This window comes from Erinaceus europaeus, unplaced genomic scaffold (genome assembly GCF_950295315.1).
Source record: "Erinaceus europaeus unplaced genomic scaffold, mEriEur2.1 scaffold_1084, whole genome shotgun sequence".
In the NCBI taxonomy this organism is placed as follows: Eukaryota; Metazoa; Chordata; class Mammalia; order Eulipotyphla; family Erinaceidae; genus Erinaceus; species Erinaceus europaeus.
In genome coordinates this window covers 13,439-31,336 of record NW_026647331.1, presented here as the reverse complement: position 1 = coordinate 31,336, position 17,898 = coordinate 13,439, and the positions used below count along the sequence as shown (strand labels likewise).

At 64.5% G+C, this 17,898-nt stretch overlaps 1 protein-coding gene across 1 annotated transcript; it reads left to right on the top strand.

Annotated features, from left to right (window-relative positions):
* Positions 1 to 7,858: 7,858 nt before the first annotated feature.
* On the top strand, positions 7,859 to 16,240 carry UBE2F (ubiquitin conjugating enzyme E2 F (putative)). The gene is made up of 10 exons (XM_007536492.3): positions 7,859 to 7,959; positions 10,511 to 10,653; positions 11,079 to 11,108; positions 11,225 to 11,290; positions 12,345 to 12,412; positions 12,835 to 12,905; positions 13,793 to 13,850; positions 14,942 to 14,974; positions 15,338 to 15,400; positions 15,725 to 16,240. The coding sequence occupies exons 2-10, from the start codon at positions 10,542 to 10,544 to the stop codon at positions 15,773 to 15,775; spliced, it is 552 nt and encodes a 183-aa protein (XP_007536554.1). The 5' UTR covers positions 7,859 to 7,959; positions 10,511 to 10,541; the 3' UTR covers positions 15,776 to 16,240.
* The last annotated feature ends 1,658 nt before the right edge of the window (positions 16,241 to 17,898 follow it).

The window sequence follows — 17,898 nt, the reverse complement described above, 5'->3', positions numbered from 1 at the left end:
GGGGAGAGAGAGGAGAGACGCAGACACCTGCAGCCCTGCTTCACCACTCGTAAAACTTCCCCCCTGCATCTGGGGACTGGGGGCTGGAACCCAGGTGCTTGAGCATGGTAGCAGATACATTCAGCTGGGAATGCTTTATTTATTTTAAAAATCTTTTATTTATTTGATAGAAATAGAGAGGAATTGGGGGTCAGGCGGTAGTGTAGTGGGTTAAGCACACGTGGCACAAAGTGCAAGGACCGGCATAAGGATCCTGGTTCGAGCCCCCGGCTCCCCCCCTGCAGGGTAGTCACTTCACAGGCGGTGAAGCAGGTCTGCAGGTGTCTGTCTTTCTCTCCCCCTCTCTGTCTTCCCCTCCTCTCTCCATTAAAAAAAAAGAGAGAGAGAAATCAAGAGGGGAAAGGGAGATAGAGAAGGAGAGAGACGCCTGCAGCTCTGCTCCACCACTCATGAAGCTTCGCCTGGAGGTGGGGGTGGGTTGAACCCAGGTCCTTGTGCAAGGTGCTATGTGTGTTTAACCAGGTGCACCACTGCCTGGCCCCTCAGTTTTGTTTTGTTTCTAAACTAACTTTCATGAGACAGAGAGAACAAGACTCTGAGCCCTTCTCAGCTCTGGCCTAGGCACCGCCAGGTGAACCCAGGACCCCAGGCCTGCAAGTCCTGTGCTCAGGCCGAGCTCTCGTCCCGGTTCTGAGTGTGTGCGGGCCTGTGCATGTTGGCGGGAGGGTGTGTTTGCAAGAGGGGAGAAGCGCCCCAGCAGCCTCCACCCCCCCATCCTCCACTGTCTGTGGAGCTCCTGAGTGGAGCTCGCACCCAGGGCCCCACACGCAGTGAGGTGCTTGTTCTGCCGGGAAGCCGGCTGCAGGCCCCAGAAACTAATCCATTTTGCCACTAGGGCTTCAGGTCTGCAAGGTGTCCAGAGCACTCTCATCTTTCCAAAAATAGAGAGGGAAGGAGGGAGGGAGGGAGAGGCAGCCCATAGCACCCAGCAGCCACAGCACGGCTCCATCATTCACTGAGCTGCCCCAGGTAGCTCGGTGCTTCCATGTGGTGCCAGGGCTCAAACCCAGGGCTTCACGCTGGCTCAGAGCCCCCACGTGAGCTGGACCCAGGCCCCACCTTCCTTCTTTTCTTCTGTGGCTCCAAGACTGAACTCCGGGCCTTGACCACGGACAGCACCACTGAGCTGCCTCCCTGGCCTGATTCCTCACGCTTTATTTTTTTGTTACAGAGACAGACAGACAGACAGACAGACAAGACCCCTCGGCACCACTACAACATCCATGGTGCTCCCAAGTGGTGCGGGGACTCAAACCCAGGGCCATAATCACTCAAGGCGTGTGCTGTACCAGGTGAGGTGTTACTGGGCTTCCCACTGGTGGCCAGGGGCTCGAACCTGGTCCTTGTGTGCGGTCAAGTGTGCAGGTCCTGTGGTGAGCTATCTCTGGGCTGCTTTCATTGGTTTTTAAAGTTTGATTTGTTTTTATTACAGTGATGGAACAGTCTTAACTCTGTACACTTCCCGGTATTCCAGAATCATGGTTTTATCAATATTATTTTTTTAATTTGCATTTTTGTTAGTGATTTAATATTGATTTACAAAATTATGAGATAATAGGGGTCTAATTCCACCCGCCCCACCCCCAGACTCTGTGTCCCGTCCCCTCCACTGGAAACGGCCGTGCTTCTCCCAGCTCACAGACACGGGCTGACGAGTATTCCTACAACTGCCTAGATTTATAGGCATCTCCCGTTCTCCTCTGCTCCTGCCTTCTCTCCTTCCTCAGTCACACCTCCACCTGCGACTCCTTCCGAGTGTCCTTCCTTTTCCTCTTCTCTCTCCGGGTCCTGGTGGAGTCGGGGCTCAGAGCCCTCTGGGCATCTCTCTGACATTTCTCCCCCTCTGGGAGCCTGGACCCAAATTCTCTATGGGGAGCAGCAGGTTGGAGTTCTGGCTTCTGTCATTGCTTCTCGCTGGACATGGGTATTGGCAGGTGGACCCACACCCCCAGCCTGTGTCTGTCTGTCCCTAGTGGGGCAGGGCTCTGGGGAGGGGAGGCTCTGGGACACAGGGGTGAGGGCATCTGCCCAGGCCCATTTCTTACCTTTTTAATTAGTTCATTGAGTCTCTGTGCAGCCAAGGCCTCACACATATGCTGGGGGAGAGAAAGAGAGAGAAAGAGAGGTTGGGGGGAAAAGGAGAGAAGGAAAGAGAGAGAGGTTGGGGGGAGAGGGAGAGGGAGAGTGTCCCAGAGGACACTGCTTTGCCACATGGAAGCCCCAGGCTCAAGCCCAGCCCCCCCGCATTGCAGGACACTTCAGTGCAGTGGCCTCTCTCTCCCTCCCTCTCTCTCTCTCTCCCTCCCTCTCTCTCTCTCCCCCCATCATATTTATGTCTAGAGGGAGAGGAAGACAGAGAGAGAGCCACCGCTGACTCCCGTGTGCCCTGCCATCGCTCTGGGCAGAAGCCTCTTAAGGAACAAGAATTTATTCTCTGTCGCCCTGAAGTTGGGGAGAGTGGGATGGGTTCTCCCAAGCTCTCCACATGTCCTCAAGTGCCTGTCCCTCTGGGTGTCTGTCCTGGTCCCTCTGCCCAGGGATGCAGCCACTGGGATCGGGGACCAGCCCCCTGCCTCATCCAGCCCAAAGGCCCTCTCTGAACGGCCCCCGTGCAGTCACACTCTGGGGTCGGGGCTCAGGGCTCCAGTGGACAGACGGGGTGGCCGGAGCCCCCCACAGAGCTGGCCCTCAGGCCGTGTCTGCCGCTGCCTGTAGTGACCCGCTTCAGTTGTGCTGTCACCCACACCGAGAAGGCTGCACCCTGGAGGGGGCCCTGTAGACAGGCCCCGGGGCTAAGGTGCCAGGCACACCCCCCAGGAATTGGGCAGAGCCAGGGCCGGGGCTGGGCCGCCAGTCCCCAGCGGGGCCCAGAGACTGCGGCCTTTCCTCTGCCCGGCCTGAGATCGCGTGCCCGGGCGCCTGGGTGAGGAGTCTGTGCTCTCCTCGTTTTGCGATTTGTTCCTCTCTTGTCCTGAAATGGAACCAAGACACGAAGTGAGGAGAAGGACGAAAAAGACAAACGCTTTCCTGAAGCTAACTGGGTCAGCTGTCAGAGGTGAGTAACAGAGGAAGAATCTTCCAGAATGTTAAGGAGGGAGGTTGGCAGAGACAGTCTGCTGAGTGCAGGGGGCTGACACCCAAAGAGCCAACCGCGTGTTTCCAAGTGGAAAATGGTCTAAACAGAGCAAGCACAGTCAGCGCAGGCCTGGCGCCACCTGGAGTCTGGAGAAAACTAACAAAATACACAAAACAAGATGGCTGCGAGGGATCCAGCCCAGTAGGGAGCCACATTGGCACAAGGCCCTGGGTTCAAGCCCAGTCACCACATGGGAACACCAGGCACACCACCCAGGGAGCCCATGGAGGGTGGGCAGGGCTGTGGGGTCTCTCCTCTCTCAGCACCAGGCACAGCACCCAGGGAGCCCATGGAGGGTGGGCAGGGCTGTGGGGGTGTCTCCTCTCTCAGCACCCTGCACAGCACCCAGGGAGCCCATGGAGGGTGGGCAGGGCTGTGGGGTGTCTCCTCTCTCAGCACCCTGCACAGCACCCAGGGAGCCCATGGAGGGTGGGCAGGGCTGTGGGGTGTCTCCTCTCTCAGCACCAGGCACAGCACCCAGGGAGCCCATGGAGGGTGGGCAGGGCTGTGGGGTCTCTCCTCTCTCAGCACCAGGCACAGCACCCAGGGAACCCATGGAGGGTGGGCAGGGCTGTGGGGTGTCTCCTCTCTCAGCACCAGGCACAGCACCCAGGGAGCCCATGGAGAGTGGGCAGGGCTGTGGGGTCTCTCCTCTCTCAGCACCCTGCACAGCACCCAGGGAGCTCATGGAGGGTGGGCAGGGCTGTGGGGTCTCTCCTCTCTCAGCACCCTGCACAGCACCCAGGGAGCCCATGGAGGGTGGGCAGGGCTGTGGGGTGTCTCCTCTCTCAGCACCCTGCACAGCACCCAGGGAGCCCCATGGAGGGTGGGCAGGGCTGTGGGGTCTCTCCTCTCTCAGCACCCTGCACAGCACCCAGGGAGCCCATGGAGGGTGGGCAGGGCTGTGGGGTGTCTCCTCTCTCAGCACCCTGCACAGCACCCAGGGAGCCCATGGAGGGTGGGCAGGGCTGTGGGGTCTCTCCTCTCTCAGCACCAGGCACAGCACCCAGGGAGCCCCATGGAGGGTGGGCAGGGCTGTGGGGTGTCTCCTCTCTCAGCACCCTGCACAGCACCCAGGGAGCCCATGGAGGGTGGGCAGGGCTGTGGGGTGTCTCCTCTCTCAGCACCCTGCACAGCACCCAGGGAGCCCATGGAGGGTGGGCAGGGCTGTGGGGTCTCTCCTCTCTGTGCATCTCTCTTCCTGCCTCTCAATCTAAAACAAAAGTAATAAGTAAGTTGGCCTGGGACAGATGCACCCTCTGTTCACAGCTGTATTATTCACAACAGCCAAAGAGTGGAGGCAGCCTAAATGCCCATCATCAGGTGACTGGCTAAAGAAGTTATGGGATATATATTCCATGGAATACTATTGTGAAGTCAAAAAGATGATACTGTGTCTTTTGGGACAAAATGAGTGGAACTGAAGGTGATTATATAGGATGAAATGAGTAAAGACGACTAACTACCAGGTGCTTTACCCGTGTTAGAGGACTGATACAAGAGTCTGAAAAAAAAAGTCAGGAGTCTGCAGTAGCGCAGCGGGTTAAGCGCATGTGGCACAAAGCGCAAGGACCAGCGTAAGGATCCCGGTTCGAGCCCCCGGCTCCCCACCTGCAGGGGAGTCGCTTCACAGGAGGTGAAGCAGATCTGCAGGTGTCTGTCTTTCTCTCCCCCTCTCTGTCTTCCCCTCCTCTCTCCATTTCTCTCTGTCCTATCCAACAATGATGATGTTAATAATAGCTACAACAATAAAATAACAAGGGCAACAAAAGGAATAAATAAATAAATATTTTTTAAATGTCCAGGAGAAAACTGGCTCTAAGACTTTTGAGAACTCAGGTGGTTCTCTGGAGGTGGAAGGCTGAGGTCTCAGGACTCGGGTGTGGTGTGGTGTGGAAGCGTATTCTGTAGTCTTATGATTGGAACCCAGTATTGATCACACATTAAAAAAAAAAACGGCTTGTAAAATAAATAAATCAGAACAGTGGGCCAGGTGGCGGGTGGGGGCACACCCGGTTGAGCACACAATATTCGTCTCAAGTGAAATGGAAAACAACAATGGACTCAGGCCTAAGGGGGTCTCAGGTCTGAAACAGTTTCTGGCTGCTTGACACGGTGTTGCCCTGCCACCTGGCAGAGGGTATCTGTCTGTCCCACGCACCCCTCCCGGGACCCTGTGTCCTCTGTGTCCTTGCTGGCTCTCCAAGCCCTACCTGAGACCCAGATAAGCCGGGGAAGCCAGAAGCCTTTGAACTGGGCTTGCAAGAGTCTGTTAAAAGGATTCCCAGGGGGAGTCGGGCGGTAGCGCAGTGGGTTAAGCGCACGTGGCGCAAAGCGCAGGGACCGGCGTCAGGATCCCGGTTCGAGCCCCCGGCTCCCCACCTGTAGGGAGTCACTTCACAGGCGGTGAAGCAGGTCTGCAGGTGTCTGTCTTTCTCTCCCCCCTCTGTCTTTGCCTCCTCTCTCCATTTCTCTGTTCTATCCTACAACAACAACATGAATAACAACAGCAATAACTACAACAACAAAAAAGGCCAACAAAAGGGAAAATAATTAAATATTACAAATACACACACACACACACACACATACACATATATATGTATGTATATTTCCCAGGAAAGAAGTTACAACTTCACTAGGAATTCCCACACAGAACAATCAACGAGACAGTGGCAGAGCACGGAGCATGGCCCTGAGTTGTGCAGACTGCCAGGCTATGTGCAGGGGCTGCTGTGCGCCACCACTGTGGGTGGCCAGAGCCCCAGAGCCCAGGGGACCAGGTGTTGTATGCTTTACATTGGGTTGTTCTAGCTCTCCCCCTGCCAAGAAAATTGGTTCAGTCCTGCTAGTTTCGCGGGCCCGCTTGTCCCCACCCCAAGGAACCCCAAGAGAGTTCCAGAGTTCCAGAGTTCGAGAGTGCTTGGCGCCGCTGCAGGGGAAAGAGGCAAGAGAGTTCTGTTTGGTGATCAGTTTGTCTTAGTTTATAAATCGTTGTTCCTGAATAAAGAAATACAGCTTCTCTGCCCAGCCGTGTATCTTTGAGTCTCTGTTACCTGCCCGTGAAGCTAGCCCGGCCAGCTGGAGCCTCTGAATTTTAACAACAGCCAGGAACCCAGGATACCAGGAACCCAGGGGACCAGGAACCCAGGGGACCAGGAGACCAGGGGAACAGGAGACCCGGGGACCAGAGAACCAGGAGACCAGGGGACCAGGAGACCAGGAACCCAGGGGACCAGGAGACCAGGAGCCCAGGGGACCAGGGGACCAGGAGACCAGGAGACCAGGAGCCCAGGGGACCAGGGGACCAGGGGACCAGGAGACCAGGAGCCCAGGGGACCAGTGGACCAGGGGACCAGGGGACCAGGATCCCAGGATCCCAGGGGACCAGGGGACCAGGGGACCAGGAGATCAGTGCACCAGGAGCCCCAGGTGGTGGGGAACACAGCCCGTAGAGGCGCCCAGTTTGCAAGAATGACTCTCCCGGAGCGCACATTCCCATCACAAAGTCAGGCGTAGCAGCCAGGCCGCACTCCCCCCTGGGGGCTCTCCCTCCCCCGGCCTGGTGCTTGGCCTGTGAAAGCGTGTCCCCGGCCGCACTGGGCGAGGACATTCCCGTGGCCCCCGGCCCATTCCAGAGGCCTGCAGGGAGAGCTCAGGGCAGAACGCAGGACCAAGAGCTTGAGGCCCCCAACTCGATCCTCAGCATGGCAAGGCCCAGAGGTGCTCTGCCTTGCGTCTCTATCAGTCTCTCTCCACCCCATTCCAGGCTTCTAGGGGTCAGGGGCGTGCGGGCAGCTGCGGGCAGAGGGGCGTCAGGCCCAGCTCACTGGAGTGAGGGCCACAAGTGGCTCCAGCTGGGGCGGGGGGTCAGATGGGAAGGGAGCCGATTCAGGGTGGTCCCGGGTGGGCGACCAGCTGCCTGACTCGCAGGTGTGTGCAGAGGGCTTCTCCCAGCTTATTCCCGCCTCGGCGACTCACACTGCCCCCTGTGCACACAGCTCTGCGTTTGGCCTGAAGGGAGGCAGGTGGGTGCTTCGGAGCCTCTGCAGCGAGCGTGTGCACGTGCGCGCTTGCATGCGGTCTGTGTGTGCATGGCGTGCGTGCACGTGTGTGTGCATGTGCACCTGTGTTGTGCGTGTGCACGTGCCGAGTGCGCGTGTGGACGCAGTGTGCGCATCGCGTGTGCACCTGTATGTGCATCCCTGTGCACGTGTGTGCATTGAGTGTGTGCACGCGTGTGTATCACGTGTGTGTCACGTGTGCACGCGTGTGTTCCGTGTGTGCACGCGTGTGCATGTGCCTGCCCGTGTGCGCGAGGCTGACTGAATAACCTCGTTTTCCCCCACTGAGGGGCCAGTGGCAGTGAAGCCTTTCCGGTCTGCAGAGGCGGGAGCGGCAGCGCGCTCCCCGTGGCCGTGACCCGCGGGTTCCGGTAGGGTCAGTCCTCGCCCGCAGGAGGCCGGCCGCCCGCCGCCACCCGCCCCGCCCCGCCCCGCCCGCCCCGCTAGCCAATCAGCGCGGACTCCGCCCTCTCGGCCAAGGCCCCCGAGGCCCCGCCCCTGTCCGCGCCGGGCCAATAAAGTTGGGCGACTTTGAATGTTTTTTTTAAAGCGCCCCGGCGTCACGCAACGCGCGCAGGCCCCGCCCCTCCACTTCCGGTGCCGCCGCCCCGCGGTGCGGGTGAGAGGGCCGCGTTCGCCGCCGGCCGGACGGACGGGCGCTGAGGGCCGGAGCCGGAGCCGGAGCCGGAGCCGGAGCGGGTGAGGAGGCCGCGGTCGCGGAGGGCGGCGCCGCGCGCTGAGGGGTCGCGGCGCTCAACTTGGAGGCCCAAGGTCACCGGGGTGCGGGGCCGGGCAGCAGCTTCCGGGGCCGCGGGCGCAGACGGGGCGCCCCAACCCCGAGTGCAGGGGCGACGGGTCCCGAGTGCAGGGGCGACGGGTCCCGAGTGCGGGGGTGACGGGTCCCGAGTGTGGGGGTGACGGGTCCCGAGTGCGGGGGTGACGGGTCCCGAGTGCGGGGGTGACGGGTCCCCAGTGCGGGGTGACGGGTCCCCAGTGCGGGTGACGGGTCCCCAGTGCAGGGTGACGGGTCCCCAGTGCGGGTGACGGGTCCCCAGTGCAGGGTGACGGGTCCCCAGTGCGGGTGACGGGTCCCCAGTGCGGGTGACGGGTCCCCAGTGCGGGTGACGGGTCCCCAGTGCAGGGTGACGGGTCCCCAGTGCGGGTGACGGGTCCCCAGTGCAGGGTGACGGGTCCCCAGTGCGGGTGACGGGTCCCCAGTGCAGGGTGACGGGTCCCGAGCGCGGGTGACGGGTCCCCAGTGCGGGTGACGGGTCCCCTGTGCGGGGTGACGGTCCCCAGTGCGGGTGACGGGTCCCCAGTGCGGGGGTGACGGGTCCCCAGTGCGGGTGACGGGTCCCCAGTGCGGGGTGACGGGTCCCGAGTGTGGGGGTGACGGGTCCCGAGTGCGGGGTGACGGGTCCCGAGTGTGGGGGTGACGGGTCCCGAGCGCGGGTGACGGGTCCCGAGTGTGGGGGTGACGGGTCCCCAGTGCCGGGTGACGGGTCCCCAGTGCGGGTGACGGGTCCCGAGTGCGGGGGTGACGGGTCCCGAGTGCGGGTGACGGGTCCCCAGTGCAGGGTGACGGGTCCCGAGCGCGGGTGACGGGTCCCCAGTGCGGGTGACGGGTCCCCAGTGCGGGGTGACGGTCCCCAGTGCGGGTGACGGGTCCCCAGTGCGGGGGTGACGGGTCCCCAGTGCGGGTGACGGGTCCCCAGTGCGGGGTGACGGGTCCCGAGTGTGGGGGTGACGGGTCCCGAGTGCGGGGTGACGGGTCCCGAGTGTGGGGGTGACGGGTCCCGAGCGCGGGTGACGGGTCCCGAGTGTGGGGGTGACGGGTCCCCAGTGCGGGGTGACGGGTCCCCAGTGCGGGGTGACGGGTCCCCAGTGCGGGGTGACGGGTCCCGAGCGCGGGTGACGGGTCCCCAGTGCGGGGTGACGGGTCCCCAGTGCGGGGTGACGGTCCCCAGTGCGGGTGACGGGTCCCCAGTGCGGGGGTGACGGGTCCCCAGTGCGGGTGACGGGTCCCCAGTGCGGGGGTGATGGGTCCCCAGTGCGGGGTGACGGGTCCCCAGTGCGGGGTGACGGGTCCCGAGTGCGGGGGTGACGGGTCCCGAGTGCGGGGGTGACGGGTCCCCAGTGCGGGTGACGGGTCCCCAGTGCGGGGGTGACGGGTCCCCTGTGCGGGTGACGGGTCCCCAGTGTGGGGTGACGGGTCCCGAGTGCGGGGTGACGGGTCCCGAGTGTGGGGGTGACGGGTCCCGAGCGCGGGTGACGGGTCCCGAGTGTGGGGGTGACGGGTCCCCAGTGCCGGGTGACGGGTCCCGAGTGTGGGGGTGACGGGTCCCCAGTGCGGGGGTGACGGGTCCCCAGTGCGGGGTGACGGGTCCCCAGTGCGGGGTGACGGTCCCCAGTGCGGGTGACGGGTCCCCAGTGCGGGGGTGACGGGTCCCGAGTGCGGGTGACGGGTCCCCAGTGCGGGGTGACGGTCCCCAGTGCGGGTGACGGGTCCCCAGTGCGGGGGTGACGGGTCCCGAGTGCGGGTGACGGGTCCCCAGTGCGGGGGTGACGGGTCCTCAGTGCGGGTGACGGGTCCCTAGTGCGGGTGACGGGTCCCCAGTGCGGGTGACGGTCCCGAGCGCGGGTGACGGGTCCCCAGTGCGGGGTGACGGGTCCCCAGTGCGGGGTGACGGGTCCCCAGTGCGGGTGACGGGTCCCCAGTGCGGGGTGACGGGTCCCCAGTGCGGGTGACGGGTCCCGAGTGTGGGGGTGACGGGTCCCGAGCGCGGGTGACGGGTCCCCAGTGCGGGGTGACGGTCCCCAGTGCGGGTGACGGGTCCCCAGTGCGGGTGACGGGTCCCTAGTGCGGGGTGACGGGTCCCCAGTGCGGGGTGACGGTCCCGAGCGCGGGTGATGGGTCCCGAGTGCGGGGTGACGGGTCCCTAGTGCGGGGTGACGGGTCCCGAGTGCGGGGTGACGGGTCCCTAGTGCGGGGTGATGGGTCCCGAGTGCGGGGTGACGGGTCCCCAGTGCGGGTGACGGGTCCCCAGTGCGGGTGACGGGTCCCGAGCGCGGGTGACGGGCGCTCTACCCCGAGTGCAGGGGTGCGGTGTGGTGGGTTGCTGTCAGTGCGGGGGGCACTTGGCCCAGTGGTCGCAGGCCAGCCCGGACCCCCGCACTCAGGCCCAGAGCGGATGGACAGACTCGGGCGGGTGGGTCCCGCCTGCGCTGAGCCGCAGGTCTGTGCCCGCAGCCGTGGCCCTGGGTGCGAGCCGAGCCGCAGGATGCTGACGCTGGCCAGCAAGCTGAAGCGGGACGAAGCGCTCAAGGGCTCCCGGGCGGCCGCCTCGGACTCCACCCGGCGAGTGTCGGTGCGGGACCGGCTGCTCGTGAAAGGTGAGGGCGAGGACCTCGAACCCAGAACCCGGCGGCCCAGAATCTAAGTGCACGGCTGTCTGTCTCTTCGTCTGCCATTCTGTTGTTTATCCGCGAGAAGGACGAGGTGGGGAGAGGTGGGGGAGAGGGGAGCAGGCGTCACCGTGGTCCGGGGCTCGTGCCGAGAGGCCAGTGCTTCACCCACCCAGTGCGGGAAGGGGGGGGGGTAGAGATAGAAAGACAGACAGGGAGGGAGAGGGCCACGGAGAGGAGCCGCCATCACTCTGGTCCGGGTGAGGCAGGCGGGGATTGACCTGCGCCGGCCCGGGCCCCAGTTCTGCTGGTTCTTGAAGCTCCTGGAGTGGGAATGGGGGGCTGGACAGAGGGACGTGGTGCCGCTGAGGGCGAGGCTCGCGGAGGCCGTTAACCCGTGCTTGTCCCCACAGAGGTTGCGGAGCTGGAGGCGAACCTGCCTGGTGAGTGCGTGAGTCTGCGGGGCGGGGTCGGCGAACACAGGAGGACAGACAGACGGGCGCATGGAGGGGACGCCTGCACCCCTGGGCCCTCCCCAGAGCCGCCGCCTGTCTTGCAGCCACGTGTGAGGTGCACTTCCCCGACCCCAACAAGCTGCACTGCTTCCAGCTCACCGTGAGCCCAGGTACGCGGGGTGGCGGGGCGCCCGTGAGTCCCACTGAGCTCAGATCAGCGGGCCCTGCGTGCAGCCCTCGCACCCGCGCCCCTCTGAGTGCGCCCGCCGGCCGGGCTCTCACTCGCGGCCGCTCTGCTCTCCGGGCTTCCGGGAGCCTCCGGCGTCTCTGTCTCTGCGTCTGTCTCTGGAAAGGGGTGGAATCGAGCTCTTAGAGGCCCCCCGGGACGGCACGGGGGTGCACAGGGGCTGTGGGTGGGCCGATGAGTCTCGGCTCCGTGTCCCCGCCGCCCGCCAGCAGAAGCAGGAAGACGGCTGACTCGCGGGGACGGTGCGGCAGAGACAGAGAGACAGCTGTCACAGCCCACACCCCCTCAGCCTTCGGCCGGAGTGAGGGCCTGGGGAGGGGAGGGGGCGAGGGGCAGCCTGGAGCCTGCCCGGCCTGGTTCGGAGCAAGGGCGCCTGGCCCGTGTGGGGCGCTAGGCATGGGGCGGCGCCTTGCTGCTGGCTGCTGGCAGGGGAGGGTAAGGAAGAGGAGGGAGGCCGCTGGTGCTGAGATAGAGGTGTGAGGTGAGGACGGCCGGGCTGGCAGCCGGCCCCCAGTGCGGGCACCTGACATGGAGGTGGACGCTGGCCGGCTGGCGAAAGCCCAGAGCGGAGTGAGGCCCCATGCCAGACGCAAGGAAATCGCGGGCCAGGAGGCGGCTCGCTGGTTTCACGCAGAGTGTAGGGCCCGAGGGACTGGAACCGTGGGGAGCTGGGTTCGAGCCCCGGGACCCGGCCCGCAGGCCCTCTTGCCTCTGCTGCCTCCCAGCTGCCTCTCGCCCCTGAGCCTCAGGACCCCGGGCTTGGAGGGGATGCACAGTCGGGGCACAGCCACGGCCACCGGTCACGGCCTTCAGGGACAGCTGCCCTGCTCTGCCCCTCGGGACGGGACGGGACGGGACGGGCCTGGAGCACTGGCCTGCCTGACCTGGGCGGGCGGGCTCCTCGCTGAACTGCCCCTGCCTGGCCCGCCCGCCACGCGTGCACACGCCCAGCCCGGCTGTCTGCCGTCTGCCCCCAGATGAAGGCTACTACCAGGGCGGCAGGTTCCGGTTCGAGACTGAGGTCCCGGACGCCTACAACATGGTGGTGAGTAGCCTCGGCCGAGGAGGAGCGTCCGCGTCCGTCCCTTGAGCCTAAACCGGTTGGTGGCGCCTAGGCTCCACAAGTGGTGGCTGGACGGAAGCAGACGGCGGAGCCCCTCGCCCCTCGCCCGGGCAGCGGCACCAGGCGCAGAGCCAGAGCAGGACGGCCGGGGAGGGGTCGCCCCTGCGAGGCCACTGCCGCCCGCCCGCCTGCGCGCCCCTGAGCTTCCCGCGGGGGTCCTGGCCCCCATCAGAGCCCCGGGCTCCCTAGTCAGGGGCCTCCCAGCACAGGGCACCTGCTGCAGAATCGTGGGGCGTGTGTCTGTCTGCGCTGCCTGGAGAGCAGAGTCCTCTGGGGTGGGGGGCGGGTCTGCAGGTGCGCGCTCCAGGGCCCCGACGCCTCCGCTCCGCTCCTCTGTGCCGCAGCCGCCCAAGGTGAAGTGTCTGACCAGGATCTGGCACCCCAACATCACAGAGACGGGCGAGATCTGCCTGAGGTGAGCGCCCTCTCCTGACGGGGAGGAGGGTGGAGGGGACCTCTCATCAGCTGGGGACGCACTCGTGGGGTTTGGAGGCCGGGCTGAAGTGGCTCCGGCTTCCTTGGCTTCCGCTTCCTTGCCGTGGCAAGGTGGGCTTCTCTGTCGGTCTCCTGTCACTCTCTGGGGAGCTGCGGAGTCCCCTCCGTGCCCTGCGGCCAGAGGCAGCCGGCACCAGGCAGTGGTCCTGGCTCCCCCGTAGGGGCTTTCCTGGGGGTGCGCCCACCTCCTCCTGTGTCGGAATTAGGCAGAGCAGCAAGTCCTTTTGGCACGGGCCCCACTGGGAAGTTGGTGGCTGGCACCCCTCTGTGGCACCAGCGCCCGCAGGATCCTGCCCTCGGGTCCCTGTCGGGGCATAGACCCAAGGCCAGGAGCCTCCAGGGTGGCCTCTGGGCAGCCCTGTGGCTGTCACCTGAACCCTGGGCCGGGATTTCAGCGTGACCCACACGGCCCTCCCGAGGCCCCAGAGCCGCCGGTGGCGCAGCCGGCCTTCCTCCCGGCTGAGTGCTCAGCCGAGCGCCTCCCCTCCCGCCCGCAGCTAGAGGCCTGCGTACACGCGGGCTGAGCGCCGAGCGCGTCAGGGAGACAGAGGCCTGGCCCGGCCGCCTCACCTGCACGGCACCCATCTTGCTGTGGGCACCACGCAGGCTTGAGTCTTGGCACTGCCCGGCAGGGAGCGTGGCCGGGGGAGCTCCAGGGACACGGCGTCTCCTCCTCCTCCCGCCTCTGAGTGACCCCACTGGGGGTGGGGACTCGGGTGGCTTGTCTGGGGACAGAGCCTGTGGCGGGTCTGGCACAAGCTTTAGCGGCCCGGTGACTGACCGCTGTGCCCTCTGTGCCCGCTGCAGCTTGCTGAGGGAACACTCGATCGACGGCACCGGCTGGGCTCCCACAAGGACGTTAAAGGTAGGACCTCGCTGCCCGCCATCCATGCGCCCTGCACCCGGCACGCGGCTCTCTCCGTAGCCTAAGCACCCGGGGACCCCTTCTTCTGTCAGCTCGCCCCCTTCAGAAGCGGCGGGATCTGGGCGGAAGCACGGGGTGAGAGGAGGAGCTCCCCGAGCTGGGCTTTTGCTGCTCCTACCTGTGGCCTCTGCCCAGTGTGCCCCCTGGGGGTCAGCACGCCCCTAAGAGAGCAGCACCTTCCGCTTGGGCTCCAGCCCCGTGCACACAGACCCTGGTGGGATGGGTCCCCCTGGGGTGCCATGTGGGCGTCTACCCTGGGCCCAGAGTGCGCCCGAAGCAGGACGGGTGGGCCTGGCCATCTGGGGGTCTTCTGCCAGGCCCCTGGCGCCTGTCCTCGCTGGTGCTCCTGCTTCCGCCTCCTGGGCTGAGCGCTGAGGACGAGGAGGCCGCCGGGTTCCAGCCCGTCCAGGGAGCTGGTAGTGGGGTGGCAGCCTTATTTTAATGGAAGTTTCTGGTCTTTAGTGGTGGCAAATGTTGGCAGGTTTCTTTCTCTCTCTCAGACACGTTACTATAAAGAGGGAGGTGCCGGGCTTGGACTTGGCCCCTTGTGCCTGCGGGCTGCTGACTCCCCAAAATGCCAGTAGCTAGAGCGGAGTGATGGGCCTGGGGGGACGGGCTGCATCCAGGGGCTGGGCGAGCCCACCGGCTTTGTGTCCACGCCTAATGTTCATCTCTGAGTTTCCCAGAACCTTGTGTCCTGCGGAGAGTGCGGAGCCCTGGTGGTTTTCTGCCTTGGTTTTCGTGGTTTTCGGGGCATAGCTCAGTGGGCAGGGTGCACGCCTGTCCGAGCGTGTGGCCTCCCATTCCTGGGAGCACAAGAACAGGGGCCCTGGACGTCACGGAGCGGGCTGTCTCCCTGTCCGGGCTGTCTCCCTGTCCCGCCCGTCTCCTCGCCCCCTCTGCCCCGCCACCCGAGGACGTAGCACTGAGCAGAGAGAGCGGCCCCGGCCAGGCCTCCGAGAAGGCCGCAGCAGTGCCCCGCATCCGGGGCTCAGACTCGCGGGCCGAGACTGACTCTCTCTTGGTTTCAGGACGTCGTCTGGGGCCTGAACTCTCTGTTTACCGTGAGTACACAGTCTGGCCCTGTCTGGTTTGCACCTCACCAAGGGGAGGGAGGCAGCCCTGTGCACGGGAACCCCTCTCCCCTTCCCGCCATTCCTTGGGGCACGGGGCCGCGCCTGAGCCTGCTTCCTCCCGCCACAAGCCTCCCCCTCCCAATCCCACCCTCGGCTCTCGGGCCAGCCGGGAGCTCCCAGGCTGTCCTTCAGCGTCCCTGCGAGTTCTCTTTACCAGAACCTTAAAGCAGTGACCTCCAGGCTTTGTCTCCGGTCACCGACAAACATGTGCGGGGACTGCCGTGTGCAGGGTGCGGCCTTAGCCCGCAGTGCCCGGAGGAGCGGGGCTGCTGACCGGTCCTTTCCTCCCAGGACCTCTTGAACTTTGACGACCCCCTGAACATCGACGCGGCGGAGCATCACCTGCGGGACAAGGTGGGCAGAGGGTGGAGACGCCAGGCGGACGGCGGGCAGCCCGGGCAGGGTGGCTGCTGAGTGATCAGGATGCCAACACAGGAGGCACGGGCCTTGGTGTGCCCTGCCGGCTGGCTGGCCTACCCTTTTCACGGGCACACGGGGTGGGGGCGTTCCGGGGAGATGCCAAGGTGCTGTGGGCGTGGCTCTGTCCTGGCAGGACCCCCACATTCGGCCGCATCCTGTGCAGTGGGCCCCTGGGCTCTGTGGGAACTAGAGGCGGGGCGGGCCCTCGCTCTTCCCGGCCCCTCTGCTCACCCTGCCCGCGCCTGTCCCCCACCCCAGGAGGACTTCCGGAGCAAAGTGGAAGACTACATCAAGCGCTACGCCAGATGATGGGCGGCCCATGGGCCTGTCTCTGCCTCCCACCACAGAGCCCGGCCCCTCGCCCCCTTGCTCGCACCCAGGACCCGTCCGAAGAGGAGCCCCGTCCCGGAGAGAGCCCCGAGGCAGCACACGTCTGGGGCCCTTGTCCTCCGCTTCCCTTCACGTGTTCACTCTCTGAAGCCACGCCGTCTGGGCCGTGGAGGTTCTGAGGCTGCGTGAGCTCAGAGTCAAGGCCCGAGCTTGCTTCTCCCGCCCGCCAGAGCGTCCCCCAGCTGCGCGCCGGGTCCTCAGACCGGAAGGGCGGCCTGTGCCCACTGACCAGGTGCGGAGCCCTGCGGCCGGCCCCGTGCCCCGATGCAGTCGTTCACTGTAGGACTCTTACTGAGATGCGTTATTTTATTTAATGTGAGTCTATTTTGGAACAGATCTGTAATTTGTACAATTTAATTCTTTAATTATTTTTTTCTATTCTCATTTAGTTTGTATTTTCATTGTATAGAGCAGACAGAAAGATGCTGGGCCACGCGACTAACTCTGGAAGAGAAATACAAAGAAATGTGAACACGTTATCACTGTCAGAGCAAGCGGCCTCGGGCTCCACCACCAGCCCCGGCCCTCAGAGCGGAGGGCGGGGGGCCAGGGCGTCCGGGAGGGCCGAGGGCTGGGGGTTGTGGGACAGCTGGGGGCCGGGGGTCCGGGACAGCCGAGTGCCGGGGGTTGCAGGACAGCCGAGGGCCAGGGGTCCTGGACAGCCGAGGGCCGGGGGTCCGGGACAGCCGAGGACCGGGGGTTGCGGGACAGCTGAGGGCCGGGTGTTGCGGGACAGCCGAGGGCCGGGGGTCTGGGACAGCCGAGGGCTGGGGTCCAGGACAGCCAAGGGTTGGGGGTCCGGGACAGCCGAGGGCTGGGGATCCAGGACAGCCGAGGGCCGGGGGTTGCGGGACAACCGAGGGCTGGGGGTCCGGGACAGCCGAGGAGCAAGGACGCCCACTCGCCCAAGGCCCAAAGGTGAGAGAGGGGTGTCCGCACAGCCCTGCCTAACTCGAAGAATGCCGAGTCCCTCACAGACACACTGCCTCTCTCTGCCCCCAGTCCCAGGCTCCAGGGTCTCCTCCCTCTTGGCCCCTGTGCCACAGGGACGGGCAGCCCTTGGGCCTCCTGCTGTTGGGCCCCTGTGCACGCGCCCTCCACTAGTCGGGTGCTATCTCCACCTGACTACAGACACCGTGCACCATGCCAACTGAGGGCGAGGGGCACCAGCATCGGCTTCAGTGTCTGAGGGGCCTGCACAGGTGCCGAACCATGGTGGGTGCGGGTGTAAGAGCCTGAACTGTGGGGCGCAGGCCTGCCCAGGACACTGGCCACAGCTCACCCAGGGCCACACACGTGCAGGTGCCAGGCACCCTCGGCCAGCCGAGCAGGGCCGCGTCTCGAGCTCTTCCAAGGTAAGCAGGTCTGTTGCGGGCCAGTGGGGCACTCAGGCTGAGAACCCACCCCTGTGGCGAGCCTACCGCGAGGAAAGTCGATCAAAGGCCGCTTTTACATGTGGTTGGTTGGCTATTTTTTTTTTCTTTCTTTCTTTCTCTCTCTCCAGGGTTGTGTCTGGGGCTTTGTGCCGGCACTACAAATCCGCTGCTTCTGAGGCCATTTTTTTCCATTTTATCAGCCAGGGCAGAGAGAAACTGAGAGAGATGGGGAGATGTAGAGGGGTAGAGGGCGAGAGACACCGCAGACCTTCACCGCCTGTGAAGTGTCCTCCCTGCCGGTGGGGAGCCAGGGCTCAAACCCGGGCCTTTGCACATGGTGACCTGCACTTGACTGACTGACTGCACCACCACCTGGCCCCCAAGGCCGGGCTGCTTAAACCACGGTTGTGCTCCAGGATAAAATAGAAAGCTTGGGGTTTCTGATGAAAGGCTCCCATGCAGGCGGTCCTGCTGCAGAGAGGACTGGAACGCTGGCCGCAGGATTTGCTGTTTGAGTGACATAAGGGACTGGGCGGCAGGTTGGACGCACGACGGCCCGGGTTTGAGGCCCGGCTCCCCACCTGCGGAAGGAAAGCTTAACAAGCGCTGAAGCAGGTCTGCAGGTGTCTGTCTCCCCCTGCTCTCAGTTTCTGTCCTAACGGGAGG